This window comes from Apodemus sylvaticus, chromosome 14 (genome assembly GCF_947179515.1).
Source record: "Apodemus sylvaticus chromosome 14, mApoSyl1.1, whole genome shotgun sequence".
NCBI lineage: Eukaryota > Metazoa > Chordata > Mammalia > Rodentia > Muridae > Apodemus > Apodemus sylvaticus.
The window spans coordinates 38785859-38802012 of NC_067485.1; the positions used below are offsets into that span (position 1 = coordinate 38785859).

General features: G+C 35.2%; 1 protein-coding gene across 1 annotated transcript; it reads right to left on the minus strand.

Annotated features, from left to right (window-relative positions):
• Positions 1-610: 610 nt before the first annotated feature.
• Positions 611-7750, minus strand: LOC127664411 (prolactin-4A1). Its single transcript, XM_052156373.1, has 5 exons — positions 7717-7750; positions 5302-5477; positions 3764-3868; positions 2481-2660; positions 611-799 (listed from the first exon to the last, which is right to left on the minus strand). The coding sequence occupies exons 1-5, from the start codon at positions 7748-7750 to the stop codon at positions 611-613; spliced, it is 684 nt and encodes a 227-aa protein (XP_052012333.1).
• Positions 7751-16154: the final 8404 nt, after the last annotated feature.

Genomic DNA, 16154 nt, shown 5'->3' on the forward strand with positions numbered 1-16154 from the left:
GCATCAGAGATGCAGGTATACAACTAATTAATAAGATAAAGTTGAAACTAAGAGCACTGTTTAGACCAAGAGTCTGTAGACCATTTGCTTTATGTCTAAGAAGGTTAAAAAAACAGACAAGAACTCAGAGGAGACATTTCATGGTGATAGCCTTATGTTTCAGTTGTTTTGAAAAATTTACAGTGCTTACAAACTTTGCACTTTGATTCTATTGTCTGTGGGTATGCCACAAATGTCAGGAAGCAGAGAGTGGCAGTCTTTCATAATATGGCTCAAGAGCACCATGTTTATAGACTATGGATGGACTGATTCATAGCAATATCATCCATTGCTTCTAACAATATCACTCATGTAACATTTTGTGATTCTAAAGTTGTGTTGGAAAGGACATCATTTGACGGGGTAACTTCTGATATCTGTGCATTATTGAAAATAACTCATCAATGTTTTTAGTGGACTTTTTATTAAATCAACAAAGGATATCTTGAGAAAGTTTGTTCAGATTTTTTTTTTATTTCTTACTTTTAAGAACAGAGCCGTTATACTCAGATACTTTATACAAGTGCATGTTGTATAAACCATCACTAGGGCAGAAGGATATTATGTGTTCTTAGCAGTTGCTTTGGATCAGTCGGCACTTCAGAAGCTTCAGATACATTTCCACATAATTTGAGTCCCTTTTTAGGCAGTGAAACAGGTTATGAAAAGCAAAGTATCTAGTGTCTCTATCAGGTGACTGCAAGAATCCCAATTCAGACCAGGCAGCATAGTTCGCATTTTCCTTGATTTCAAAATTACCCTAATCATCAAAATAATAGTTAAGTATTAATTATCGATGACAGATTAAAATCCTGTTGCTTCTACATATTAAATTCAATTCTGTGAGAAGTTGATATTGTAAACTTTCAGTCAAACCCAAGGATTTTCAATTACCAGAAACATAGTACTTAAAATATATTGGCCATTTAAAATTAGAAATGGGACAAACTGATAGATTTTGTGGCATGAAATTGGTGCCCACTAAAGTTTGTTTTTCTGCCATGTTCTATAATTTGTTCCCAATCAACCATTGCTCCAAAGACAGAGGAACAGGTTCAAAAGACTCGAAGAAATAAACACAGTTTCAGGTCTTGAAAAGAGAATCTTGGGGAATTCTCAAGGATCCTCCCAGCTTTATAGTCAGCTATAAAGTCAAATGATTGCTAGTAATATAGATGCTGACCCCAGGAACTGTAGGAAGAAGCTCTCTCCAACCCCTCAAGCTGCCTGCAAATTGTGCAGTGAGATCTAAGGTTTTAGCTTTTATGATTGTCACCTGGGTTGGGAGTTGGGGGTGTAATTTTTCTGTAACACTGCTGCTTTTGAGTCACCCCTTCTCTTGCAAGTAACTATCAACTGCATCCACTAAAAGTTCATTGTTTCACCAAATTGGACTTCATTGTAGTTGTTACATTGGTCTGTCATGGGTTTTCTTTCTGGGGTGAATAGACCTGTTTGTTCCGTGTTTCCATAGGAAAAGTCTCATACAGCACAGAATCAGACAGGCGAGCAATTAGTAATTTGATACCACGGAACATGGAAGGGCTAGCATAAATTCTATTAACTATTGAACTTTATACTTCATGATTGTCCCTGCCTTGTTTTTATGTTTTATAAATTTAGACACTACACTAATCCTCTTTTCAACCAAAATAAGTACTCCATAAAGTGTATTTGAACAAATATTTATACCCAATGAAGATCGGATTTGGTGTATTAAAAAGTAGATTGTCCAATCTTAACTATAATATCTTCTAGGATAGTTATACATTAGTCTTTCTTTCCAGACAAGCGCTTTCCAAATCACTGTGTGAAGCAGGTGTTTACTTTTGAGATCTCTGGGAAGTAAAACAGCTTCAAGAAGGTTGGGTGTTGCTCATATTAAGAGAGAGGATATTGACTTAATTGGATATACCCTTCTTCACACATTTTGTTGATGTTGCTGCTGCAAGTATATGTGTTTCAAGATTCATTTGCCATTACCCAGTGTGGTTGTTTGAATATGCATGGCCCAGGGAATGGCAGTATTAGGATATCAATTTGATATCAACTTATATCAAAGTACTAACTACCCCCTGCCCTGTTTTTTTGTGTGGTTTTGTTGGAAAAAGCATGTCACTGCAGGATTGAGAATCTGTCCAATGTAGAATGAGACCTTCCTCCTGACTACCTACAGAGGAAGTCTTTCCTGGTACTATTAGATCAAGATGTAGACTTTTTGTCTCCTCCAGCAGCCTATCTGTCTGCATGTGGCTATGCTTCTCATCGTGAAGATAATACAGTGAATTTTTGAAACTGTAAGCCAGCCCTAGTTAAATGTTTTCCTTTATAAAAGTTGCCTTGGTCATAGTGTCTCATCACAGCAATGAAACCCAAACTAAGATACCCAGGTTACCCTATTCAAGTGTGAAAAACACAGAGAAAGTCAGAAAGCGGTTTACCTTGAGGGCAATCTTCTTTATGGCATCCAGGAGATTTCTGTTTAAGATCTTAACCTCCAAGGCTTTGGAGAGGGTAGGTGGCGTGGATCCAAGTCTGTCACACATTTCAGCCCACAGATGGTACAGAGGGTTGACCCAGGCTTGCAATAGGCTGTGTGTCAACCCCAGCAGTACTTCCAGCTAAGCAACCACAATTGCAAAATTCCATTAGAATCAAGGAAGTGCAATAGTATTAAATATAGGGAGATTTCACTCAAGTACCTCAAATAGGCCCTTCTTTGGTCATTCATATACATGTTGAGAACATTATTTTGATGGCACAAGTTTGAGGGCCACTGAACTCATATTATAGAATTTTTGCACAATTAAATTCAAAATATCAGAAGAATGTTTTATAAATTTTCTAGTGAAAATCCTAGTGAACTCTGAACAATTGTCATGTTTTCCTCAACTTCCATTTTTACTTTATATTATTATTATTTATTATTTGTTATTATTATTATAAATGAGAATGTAGATATGCAAGATGCTGATAAGATTAAGGGAAACAAGAAAGTTGATTATATCTCTGGGAACATTTTGGATATGCGATAATGTTCATGGTAAATCACTTAAGTTGCTTTATATAAGAGAACTTAAGTGAGAGATCATAACTATCATATATAACATCATATATAACCTCCTTATCACAACAGGGGCAACTTTTATCTTGTGGGACATAATACTCCCATTTCACAGGACTCCTTTCTTCAAATGACTTCTAGGCTTCCAATAGTGACATAGGTAAAGGTAGAGAGATCTTAATGAAATGGGCACTTATATCAAGAAGCAGAAGTAGATCCAGAGGATACATAAATGTCAAGAATATATAATATAATGTTTGATAATGTTAAATTCTGCCAAGATAAGATCCAGTGTAGCATATGATAAACACAATTCCATTAGTGCTTCATTTGTATACACTCCAGTACATATTTAATTGTGGGTTCAAATTTGGCTTCTATAGGACATACTTACAGAATAGTAAGTACAATTTTGTGGACAAGAGATTGGTAAAATTAGTTTTCTGAATGTATATATCTGTTATAATGTTAGATAGCAATGATTTTATGTTTATTTTTCAACAAGATTGTTTTATAATTTCATATTGATTTTTTTATTTTTCTGCCAGTATGATAGCTGTCTACTATAATGCTGCAGTATAATGTAAGTAATATAAGTGCATGATAAAGCCACTGCAGTGATTTTGTCATTTTGGTAATAAGCCACTGCTGAGAACTTACTTGGATCTTTTGGGCTTGCTCCTTGTTTGCTGGAATAGAAAGGGACGAGGTGTGGCATCTGGTGGTCCTCTGTTCAAATCCTCGGCCTTGGGCATAAAATACTTTCTGAAATGATGAAGTACTCAATGAGTTGTCATTTCTAAATCAAGTAATTTTAATAGTGATATGGGCATTAATGTACTTGATAGACATGAAATTATAAAGTTAAATAACACTAAGAAGGATGATAAGGAATTAAACAAGTAACACCTTAATCTATTTCTTTATATTTTAATTGTAGTCTCATTTTTGACTCCTCCAGTTTCTTAATCTGTCAACCTCTTTCCCTCTTTGCTATTCTAATCTTTGCTAAAAGTTACTATTTGGCAAGGAGACACTAAAACCTACAGAAGTGCAAAAATAAATGTTGTAATATGGTAATATTTGACTAGTATTTGTGCCCCTGCCAAAGTTCTTGTGTATTTTTATTCATTTTTTAAAAATGTCTTTTTGATCCAAACTGATGCTTCCTTAACCAGGCATCATTCGAATGGAGCTTCTTTTGCAAATCGTCTGCATCTGCACAGCTGTCCTATACCAAAGATAGTCATAAATTCACAATATTCTTGTGTCAGGGCAAAATGATTTCTAAACTACTGAGTACATTATATTAGGAAATATTAAACAATGAGTCAGTTTAAAATAGACAAAATATTAATTGTGTAAATACTAGCCAATATGTCATTATTTAATTTCTACAGTTACGTCAGTGTACTTTCTCAGCAGATTGTCATCAAAACTACTGATGGGAAAATTTGCGATAAATTGAAGGGGCTGCTGGGAGAATTATGAAGTGATAGAAAAACTAGTGAATATAATGTATGATAGAAATATATATTTATAATAAACTTTGAGCCACATTCTTAAACACTAACTTGATATACAGAAGACCCTATCTATGGTTGCCTATTATACTATTCTAAAATAAATGGAATATTGCCTTAAATGACCCTTCATCATGAGTAGAGGGTCTGCTTTCAGCACTAAACTAGATCTACCATTCTAAGCTCATGTCTTAAAATTAGTTCAATGACCGTTCTTAGCATTTGGGGATTTCTGTAGTTATAGTTACTTGCTTATTTTTCTTACTTCCTCATTTATTCTTAGTCTCTTTAATTCTACTCAATCCACCAAATTCATTGTGAAGCAGTTTTTCTTTATTGGATTTTTATGGTGTCCTAAATGAGGGATACCAAAGGATTTATGTCTCCTCTAGAAAGGAATAGAAAACCAAAGAATTTCCTAAGCCTTATACTCTTATGTTACAAGAATCAATTAAAGTAAAATTTAAATTATCGAGAAAATGGTCATTAGAGTCTTAGCATACATTCAGAATTTCATCAAAGTGTGATATTCTTCCATTTCATATTTTAGTAGCTTAAGGTTTTCCTTATAAAAGTATATTATGTTGGAATCGAGTCATGATGCTTTTCCCCTTTAAGCTTGGTTGACATGATAAACAGACTGTAAGAACTCTAGAGATGAGTGAGGGCACTTACAAAGTGAGTGGACAGTTCTGAAATTCGGTGATTCATGCTCTGGGATAACTTGATTGCCTCATCCCACGTGTCCCCAAAGGATGCGTAGTTGTAGACATTCAACCTTCTAGCTCTCATAGCATAGGCTGTGTTCTCCCACAGAAGCAAGTTGGACACTAGCAGCAAGAGCACTGTCCCTGTTAAAGAAGAGGAGCCGTAGTAAAGCATTTTCCTATGAGGCTCTCTCAACAATCACCGTGTCTAGGAAAGCAAAAGATGTCCTCTCTATCTTATTCAAATTAATACCTTTTGATCTGCTTGGAGGGAAAACTTTTTCTTAGTTTTCGGTTTTGTTAATTATAGCTGCATAGGTTTATAATTTGCAAGAAAAATAGGAGACTTCCTGCATCTTTCTATTACTTCTAAGAACGCTTCTGTATTTTCCCAAGCATTATGTTCTATGTTAACTTAAATCTGATACAGGATGAACTACTTTTTCTCTCCAGATAGGCTAATGTCTTGATGGTTTCTGGTGATGCTCAGTGTAAAAATTTTCACCAGTTTGTCATTTATAATTCAGTGCCAGATAGCAGCATTTTGGCCACTGGTATGACAAGGACAACACAGTTCATTGATTTGATTCATTTTCCTATGTGATCTAAATAAACATATGAATCTTGGATTGCTGGTATGGAAGATGGAAACAGTTCTTTCATGAAAACAATGTTATAGTATGGATTTTCTAACTTACCACTGTAATCCCATAACTTTGTCCTTTTGTAAATATCTTCAGATTACCTCCCTTGAATCTAATCTTACAGCAGTCACCTGGCATTCTCGGCCTTTATTATCCCATTATATTGATGAAAATGATGGTGGACTGAGGTTTGCTATTTTCCATAGTCCCAGAATCAGTATATTGAGTCAGAATGACTGCATTGTGGACTTTGAACTTTGTTATCCTACGCACCTGCACACCTACACGCTGTATATCTGTGTGGCAGGGGCCAAATATAGAGTCCTTAGCTCCAGTGCTGCTTGGAATTGTTAGCCTTATATATAAAGAGTGACACATTGTCACAGATTGCCTATGATTTTGAGTGTGTCTACTATTCTTCTGCTTGCAGTAGCACATGCCTTTTCAATTTGTGGCAATAATCATTGACGATTTCATCATAAATTTGGTTATGTTATTTTCATTATATTTACTGAAACACACTTGTAACATACTAATAATTATATTCTCAAAAGGCTGAATGGATTTGTATTTATGAAAATAAAGTCTATCTGCCTTTAACCACATTACCTTGAAATATTTCCAATAAAAGACCCTACTGTCCACATAACTTTTAATAGATAGTTATAAATAGTTATTTAATAGTTGGAAATGTCCAATATAAAAGTATGAAATTGGTAAAGAATTATGAATAGTAAAGCATCTAAACTGAAATATTAAAAAATAGGTATGCCAAAATTCTATACCATACAAGTTAATTTTCACATTTTTAGCTAAAAATGATATAATGTGGTTAAATAGCTCATATTACATATATTAAAGTTTCTAAATTCACAATAATTTTAAAATATTTTATATATGATATATCTCCTTATTAAACTATGCTCATACATATTTACTATTATGTTTACTATTACATTTACTATTTGTAAAAATTTCACCAAGGTGAGTTTTAGATATTGATGAGTTTGGTTTTCTGCTTTGTAAAATATATTGTACCATTATTACTAATTCATTATTCTTGAAAATATCATCAAGTCTTTAGAGACAAGTACTTAATCCTAGCATTTTTTTTTCTTTTGAACTGGTATTCTGATTGGATGGAATTGTCAAAGCTGTATAATAATCACATATGTTAGGCTTGACTGTGTCAGTCTCCTGCCTTGAAAATTTCTTTAGACTCATTCAGATCTAGCAACTTATAGAAGTGACTGACCCTGGAAAAATATTACTAGTAGACTTTTTATGTTCTAATAAAAACTCCATTTCTGCAATTTTTAATATTTAATTATACCTTGATTTGTAACTGTTCTTTGCATAGGGGTTGCACAGAAACATTCCTGGTTTCCACTCACTAGGTACCAGAAACACTTTCATTTTCTTACTCATATCAACTAAGAGATCCCAAAATACCTCAAGACTTAACTTGAGAAACTGTGTTTTCTAAGGAGAAGATAGACTCCTTTTTAAAAACTACTGGTCTAGGAGTTTACTGTGCAATAGCATTTTAGAGTAATTAAGAAAAAGTTTCTCAGATCTATGTTCCCTTACTTCAGGTAAGCCATGACAAACAAGAAAGGGCAATTCTTCCCAGATTGGTTACCAATGACATTAGAAGCACAGGCCATTCATACTGAGCTTGGTAAAACAATGCATTTCTTAATCTTATCTAGGAGAACATAAGTAAAAGCAATACTTACAGGAGGACCATTGCTGAGTCAAAGTCAGATGCATCTCTGAAAGGTCTCACTGCAGCTTGGGTACCCAAAGAGGATAGTTTCTTCAGCTGAGGCTTGCTTTCAGTTAACTTTCCACCTCCTATATACTGCATGACACCACCTTGAGGCCACATACTTCTTGGGAACTGGAGGAAGAGTATCCAGAATTCCAGAATCCCAAAGGACAGTCCCGTGACTGTACTCCCTCAGGGAATTGCATCTGTAACAGAGTCATTAATGTTGCCACAGACCTAGTTGTGTGTGTATTCCATTGCCTATGTCATGACAATGGCTGAAGTAGAAATTATATTAAATATAAACAAAGGGAGAACTGATATGCCTCAATTTCTTTGTTTTTAAATTTCTTCTACAGTTACATCAACTCTGTAATATATCCATAACCTTAATGGCATGATATATGTATTTTATCAGTGTCCTAACATTTGAGTATCAGACAAGAACCATATTTTCAATAATTTAATCTTTAAGAGTATTTGCCGATATCTATGGAACAGTGTAAGGAGATTACCTCTTTATATTAGGCTACAAGAAGAAGTAATATATGGTTGCAAAATGCATTAATAAAGTAATTTAATGTGCACATTATATATAACCATTTAGTGAAACAACTGTAAAAGCCTTCCATTTACAGTTACAGAACCCAGGACATACATCCCTTGTCATATCTAGCCATTGTAGTGTCTAGAGAAAACATTAGTTCCTCTAGTACGCCTGGATTTAAATACAACCAGAAAGTAGTTGACTGTTTACATCATAGTTACATTGCCATTGGATCAAAGATCACATTTTGTGTGAATTATGTCAGTAGATTAGGTCCTTTAAGATACTTGACCCCAGTATCAGGTTGAGTGCTGTATCATGAAATACAGCACAGAATAGCAGGACCTCCAGTCTCAGCTTTTTTCCCATGCCATAGTCATGTATGTTCAACATTAACCTCTAATCTTTTAGTTCTGTCATGATCCAGCATCAGTGGCAGTAGCCTGTATAGAATTATGAATCATAGGGACCTCTTTCCCTGACATGGCGTAGGAAGCCAAGCACTCTTTGCTGAGATCTTTTCAGTGAGTTTTTGTCTTGTGGGAATACTTCTCTCTACCATGTCTGCTATCATTTTTGTTCTTCTGTATTTTCATATCTATGTAATACTGGATGTTAGTACATAATGCATAACTACTTACAAATGAAAATGTCCTTTCTCCAGAGTGTCTCATTGGAGAAATGAACTACTCTTAACGGTAGGCTCTATGGCTTGAAGTAGATTACTAACAGAAAATGAGCTCAAGGACATCTTTTGCAATTTCCTGCATAATCTTGTCTTTCAAACTACCTTACTAGTCCTCAAATTATTCAAACCAAATGAAAGTTTTCATTTTTCAATTATATTCATATTCTATTTTCACCTTATATTAAATGTGCAGCTTTCCCATTGTCTTATACAATAAATAAAAACTTTCCAAATTCATATGTATTATACCCTGTAACATAAACAACAGTTTTTTTTGTTATCAGCATATAGTAATGTATGAAGCATAAAATGATGCGGGATGTCAAAGGGTCACTAAAATGATAAATAATTAAGTACTGATTTTAAAGTATTATATATATATATATATATATATATATATATGTATATTAAAATCTCAGCTTCTTTTCCTGAATAGGAAGTGTGTACCTATGTCACAAAGAGATTCAAGATATTTGATACCTAGTCTCAATGCTTCAACTTATCTATCAGATTCTATTAAACCATAAAAATCTCATTTTATAAGCAGCCTTATTTGTTAATAGGCTATTAGAATGAGCAAATAGTTCTCAATTGATGAAGAGTAGATGGCCAGTAAACACATGAGAAATTGTTCAGCATCACAAATCTACTAAAATATGTAAATTAAAACTATACTAGATTCTTTCTGTAGTCAGAATTGTAATTATCAAGAAAACTTAGCAAATTCTGACAGATATTTGAATAAAGTGTAACAGTTATATATTATTGGTGTCAAAGTAAGCTATTCTAGCCACTGTGGATATCATATTGAATTTCATCCAAGAAACTAACTTAAAGATACAAATGACCCTTTTAGGGGATTTATGAAAAAGACTGCAAATAGAAACATTATAGATATGCTTGTGCATCGGTGTTCACTAAATTACTTTTGATAGTAGCAAAGTGATAGAAGCAACCTAGGTAACCATCAAAGAAGAATGTCCTGAAAATGATTGTGTAAAGCTGTGAAAGTGCATCTCAGTAGCAAAGGAGAAGCCACAATAGTAGATATGACAGGGCCATAGAGAAAGGCTATGGATACGGAGTGAAGCCGGCCTAAGAGAGTGACCGTGCATGATACAAGCAGCAGAAATGGATAGGAAGAGTTCCCCAAACTCTTCAGAGTTCAAATGATTTTTATTAGTAGTATCAGATAATAACCCTGGAATTACCCAATGTGTTCTCTGATTTGATCAGTTCTGGCCATGCCTCTACACCTCTTTTCTGAAGAGTAATATTTCTTCTGCATTCTGTATTTATTTTATTTATTTACTTATTTTATTTATTTTATTTTATTGTCTTACAGTTAATGGATGGCATTGAGACTCTGAACAGTGGTGAGAGTGTTGATGTCTGTGAAGACTTTGACAGATGGACTGAATACAATTTGCATAGTAAGATAGTTATAAGCATTAAGAACAAAGGGTCGAAGGTGGTGAGTTCAATATCATGTAGATTTATGCCAAGTTGTTGTGGTAGTACTTGATTGTCAACATAACAGGAATCTATATTAATCTTGGAGACAGGCCTCAAAGCATGTCTGTGAGTAGGTTTCTAGATAGGGATACCTGAGGTAGGAAGACTAATGTTAAATTTTAGTGGCATTATTTCAAGAACTAGAAACCAACACTAAATAAAAAGGAGAATGCAAGTGGAATTACCCTATTTGCCATGATTTCCTTTCTGACAGTTAACACAATGTGGCCAGCTACTGCACATTACCTGCAATGATGAACACCTCCACACATATTCCCAAAGAAACATGTCTCCTTACCCATGTTGAGTGAGGTGAGAAGAAATTTGCAAATAAATAAATAAAGAAAGAAAGAAATAAAGTAGTTCTAATGTGCATTTCTCTAATCTCTAAGGACCATAAACACTTTTTAAAGCTATTTCTTACTTATTTTTTCTATTGAGAATTCTCTTTTTAAGATTCTAGCCCATTTTTTTTAAAAATGTGTCATATCTTCCCACACCTCTTTGCTCTTTTTGCATTCTGTATATATTCTGGAATATACAAAGAATTATGTTAATTCTCTTAGAGAAGTATAGCTGGTAAAGATTCCCTCCATTCCATGGGTTTTTTCTTCATTCAGTTTATTGTTTCTTAGTGAAATTGAATCATTTTAGTTCTTTAAAGTTCAGTTGTCAATTATTGGTTGTATGTCTTGAATTCCAATATGATAGGCAGACACTATGCTATTCAGAAAGTCTTTTCCTACACCAATATCTTAAAGGATATTGCCTATTTTCTCTGACCAGTTTCATTGTTTAGGTTTCAAAATTTGAGATCATCAATCCATTTGGAGTAAATGATTTTAATAGGTGTTAAGGATCTAATTTTATTCTTTCAGATATTGACATCCAGTTTCCCCACTACCATTTGTTGAAGATGCGAAGTTTTCTCCAGTGTTGGGGTTCTTTTGCATCTTTGTCAAGTGTCAGATGGTTTAAGATTTGAGTATCTATGTTTAGGTCTTCTGTTTTTATCCATTAGTCTAAAGTCATGCCATGTTGTTTGTATTAAGATAGTTATATAATAGTATCTTGAAAATTGAAATATTAATTCCTTCAGCATTTTTATTATTGCTCAAATTGCTTTGGGTATTCTGAGACATGTATTTATTCATTTTTCCATATGAAATTTTGGATGGTTTGGCCTATTTCCGTGAAGAATGTTGGCATTTTCATCCAGACTGCATGGAATTTGTAGATTGCTTTTGATAGAATAGTCATTTTCAAAATCTTAATTCTGCCTAGTTATAATCAGGGGCTGTCCTTACACATTCTATTGTTTTTCTCATTTTCTTACTTCAGGTATTTCAATCTTTCATTGTAGCAATCATTTTTATACTTGGTTACAGTTATTGCAAGTTATATTGTTGTCTTTTATTTTATTGTAAATGGGAGTGTGTCCATATAGAGGAAGAGGAACCCTTTTTCACCTTTGATGTGTTGTGAACTGGTAAAGTCACTCTGAAATTCATTGTAGAGAATCGCTGAACAAGTCAAAGAAGTCTACCATCTGACCTGTCTCTCCCACTCTGTGCATACTCTCAAAGGACTTGACAGATACACTCTGTGTTAGCTAGAGGTCTCCACCCTGGTAAATGTCCTGTCAATTTGACAAATTGTTATCCTCTATTACCAGAGAGGAATTGAGGAAGGAAAGGAGGGAGAGAGGAAGTCGCAGGGAGGTAGGGAGGGAGGGAGAGAAGAAGAGAGAGATTGATTGTTCCAGTAACCTTTTCTTTCTACTCATGGAGTGGTCCAGTTGGGCAGTTTCTTTGTGCCCTTGCTTACAATAATCAAAGCAGACTATGCGCAGCTTCAGAACTTTGAATCTTGTTGGACTTTGAATTATGTTTGAATTTTGGTGGTGATTTTGCAATAGCCGTTTTGGACATGTTTTCCTTTTCAGTCCTAACTGTGAGATGGAGGCCATGTACTCCTCAGGGTCATTTCTTACTGTTTCCACTATTTTTCCCTATTAGTTTCTCAAAGCAACTTTTCCATGCCCAAGCTACAATTACCGATGCACTTCTGAGTTTATTCAGTGCTGTAATCTCTTCTTTCTTGGGTTGTGCTGTCTTTGCTGTGTTCACATTTAAGATGGCTATGTAAGGCTAGGAATGCAGCTCAGTTTGCAGAGTGCTGAGAGCCATGATAGCCTTCTAAAGTCACATGTGGATCCATTCAGATGACGGACTTTACCCCAGACACCGGGTTCTATGACAAATTGACAGGAAACTGAAGTCCCAAGGGCATAAATGAGTCAGTATAATCAGAAGCCTGGGTTATTTGAATGTTTCAGGTTTGATTGAGAGCCTCAAGGAGAATCAGACTGAAAAAGAGCAGATGATCCACAAAGATTGACGTAACAGCGGAAACTGAGGGCAAGGTTATCACTTCTCTGATGGTTAGATGTACGTAGCAGTTCAGCTAATGGCGCAAAGCTGCCCCTTAGTAAAGTTGATGGTTCCATTGACAGTTTGCAGATTCATGCATGGAACTCAAAGGAAAAGGACTTAGAGTCCCGGATGCTACCAACACTTGACTCATCAAATAGCAGATTTGCTGCCCTCTTGTGAGGTTGTATCACCTTCTTACACTGAACCATCTGTCTGCTCCTAGCATGGAGCTCCAATGGTGTCAGCATCAAAGATTTGAGCAATGGCTACAGGCCTAAGGGTCCAAGGCACCAGACCCCAACCTCAGACAGAAATTTCTTCCTGTAGCCACTTCCAGGTTCCAGACATGGGAACTACCCATCAATTCAAAGACCTGCCTGAGATCTGTAAGTCAATAGAGCTAATAATGAATGTCTACAATCCTGTGGCTTGCTATGGAATTGAAGGCTCTTTGTCAGAATGGCCAGACTTTCCAACTATAATCAGTAACACTCCTCAGAGTTATAAAGGGTCTCATGTACCTAGTAACAACTACTGAGAAACTTCCTTGCATTTAAATCATACTTGGCAATTACTTTTAAGTAATTTTATGAGAACTGACAATAAACCACCCCAGTCCCATATATGCTCTTTATTGCCTGTCTGTACCATTCTTGAAGGAGGGCAGTATGAGGATCTAGATAGAGTTAAGAAACAGTCTTCATACAGCATTTTATTACTAGGGTGTACTGAATATAGTTCACAGCACCATATAAATGGGGCACCTTGGCGCATACCTATAACTACAGCACTTGGATGATATGGGCAGGAGGTTCTTGATTTCAAGGTGATTCTTGGCAAAATAGTGAGTTAAAGGCCAGGTTGAGCTACCTCAGACTTCCCAAGACGAAATAATAGAAAATAAGTAAAAGCCAGACAAATAAACATAAATGCTTTCCCTCTGGCTGTCTCTAGGTTTTGTCCTTATTAAATGTCTTTAACAGCCCTCTTCATCTGTAATAATTTCCTTCTGAAATACTTTATCAGACAGTAATATGGCTGTCTTTCAATTTCTGGAAAATGTATGCATGTGATTCCATCTGTCTATTGTCATAATTATTTTTACCCTCAAGATATTTCTGTACAGATGTACAGTGGGCCTAGCTGTGGCTTATTTGGCAAACTACTCTCTTGTACTACTTCTTCACTGTGTAGCTAGTTCTATTCTTGTAGAAGACAGTCCTGTTTTTATGTTTGCATGTGTATGTATGTAGACATGCATACAATGTATGGATTTATCCGTGCTGTGAAATCACACTCGTCTTTCTTCCTCTGCATTATTCTGTCACATTTGTCCCTCCTCATTACTTTTAGGATTATACTCTCTTCTATTTTCTCTTTTTCTTGATACTTATATGTGTGTTAATATTTAAATTGATATCCACATGTGAAAGGAAATATGCAATACTTTAAAACTGCCTCATTTTCTTTAACATGTAGACCAATCCATTTTCCTAGATATAAATAATTATATTTTTAGGAAAGAATTAAATTTCATTGTGTATACAGACCATATTTTCTCTTTTTTGTTTGTTTGTTGGTAGACAAGGAGGGTGGGTTCAGCATCTTTTGTATTGGAATAGCACAGCAAAAAATGTGGATTTATAATTGTCTCTGGGACATGCTTTTCTAGTTTGCCTCTTTGTTGCTGTGATAAGCACCAATGCTAAAATCAACTTGCAGAAGGAAGGGGCTTATATAAGTTTATAAGCTATAGTCTACCAATGAAAGAGACCAGGTGAGCAGCTCGGAGCAGAAGATTGAAGCAGAGGCCATTGATCACTCACTGCCTTGATTTCAGGGTGACAATGATCTACTTTGCTTATTGGCCCAGACCAATCTGTCAGGGGCAGTAGCACCCACAGTTGCATAGGCACTCCTCCATCAATTAACACTCTGGAAAATGCTCCCAAACACATGCCTGCTGACCAATCAGATGGAGGGAACTTTTCAATTGATAGTTTCTTTTTCCAGATGTCTCTAATCTAACATTGACAAAAATAACCACTGTATATGCTGACCTAAGTTTATGTGCGCACATGCGCACGCGCGCACGCGCACACACACACACACTTGAAATGTTTTAACCTTGTAGTTCTTGGTTTTAGGTCTTACAGTCAGGTCTTTGATATATTTTGAACTGAATTTTTACAGAATAAGAGAGATGGATCTGGATGGTTTCTTGTTTGTTGTTGTTCATTTATTCTTTCTCCTACATTAGATAAAGATTCTCCAGTGCTGTTTGTTGGAAAAGCTTTTTCTCCAATGTGTGTTTTTGAATGTTTATTGAAACACAGTTGTTTTTGCGTGCACATGTGATTTTTCTTCCTGCGTTTTCTATATTTTACATGTCTGAATTTGTACTAGGACCATGAAATTTTGTTACTAAAATTCTGATTTTTTTTTTAATGCAAATGGTTTATTCATGTAACCAATGCTGCTCTTTAGGTCAAGCTTGCTTTGGCTACTCAGAGGGTTTCAATTCTTCTATGGATTTTTTTTTACGTCTGGAAAGCATGTCATTCATATTTTAATAGGATTACATAGAATAGGTACATAATTCTTGCTAAAACAAGCACATTGCCAACATCAGTTATGCTAATACATGGACATGGGAGCCTTTTCCATCTTGTAGCATTTTTAGTTTGTTCTTCAATTTGTTTCTACATTAATATATAATTTTCTTAGCTTAAGTCTTTCAATACCCTGGTTTGGCTTATTCCTAGTTATTTTAATTTACTTTGGAGCTATTGTAAATGTAATTTTTTTCTGACTACATTTAGAAAAATTTATTATTGGCATTCAGGAACACTACCCAGGACTACCAAGTTTTTAGTTGATTTTATGTCTTGGTTCCTTCAGATTTTTTTCCTGAGCTTCAGTTTTTAATAGAGATACATTTATATATAAAATAGTCTTTTACAAAATTCCTACCAAAAATTAAAATAAACTCAAGAAACAAATAATAATAGCTACCACCCCCTGCCCCGAATCAAACAGGGGCAGAGATGTGGTTAAGGCTGAAGAAGCATGGACCTCTGAAGTGTTCAGCCATCCTATTGCTTGGAGGCTTGTGCAGTCTCATTGACCAGGGCAGCGGGTTTGCTGGGCATGAGGCATTTGATATCTGGGAGTATTTTGATGGTTGAGTGTTGGTGTAGATAAGTTCTCAAATGCTTTCC

Bases quoted from the DNA above. Each gene is read 5' to 3' on its own strand.
- LOC127664411 (XM_052156373.1), bottom strand. From the start codon at position 7,750: ATGCATCTGACTTTGACTCAGCAATGGTCCTCCT. The intron at 5,478-7,716 runs GTAAGTATTGCT...CTTCTTTAACAG, and splicing joins GACTCAGCAATGGTCCTCCT to GGACAGTGCTCTTGCTGCTA. The intron at 800-2,480 runs GTAAACCGCTTT...TTTGATGATTAG, and splicing joins TAAAGAAGATTGCCCTCAAG to GGTAATTTTGAAATCAAGGA.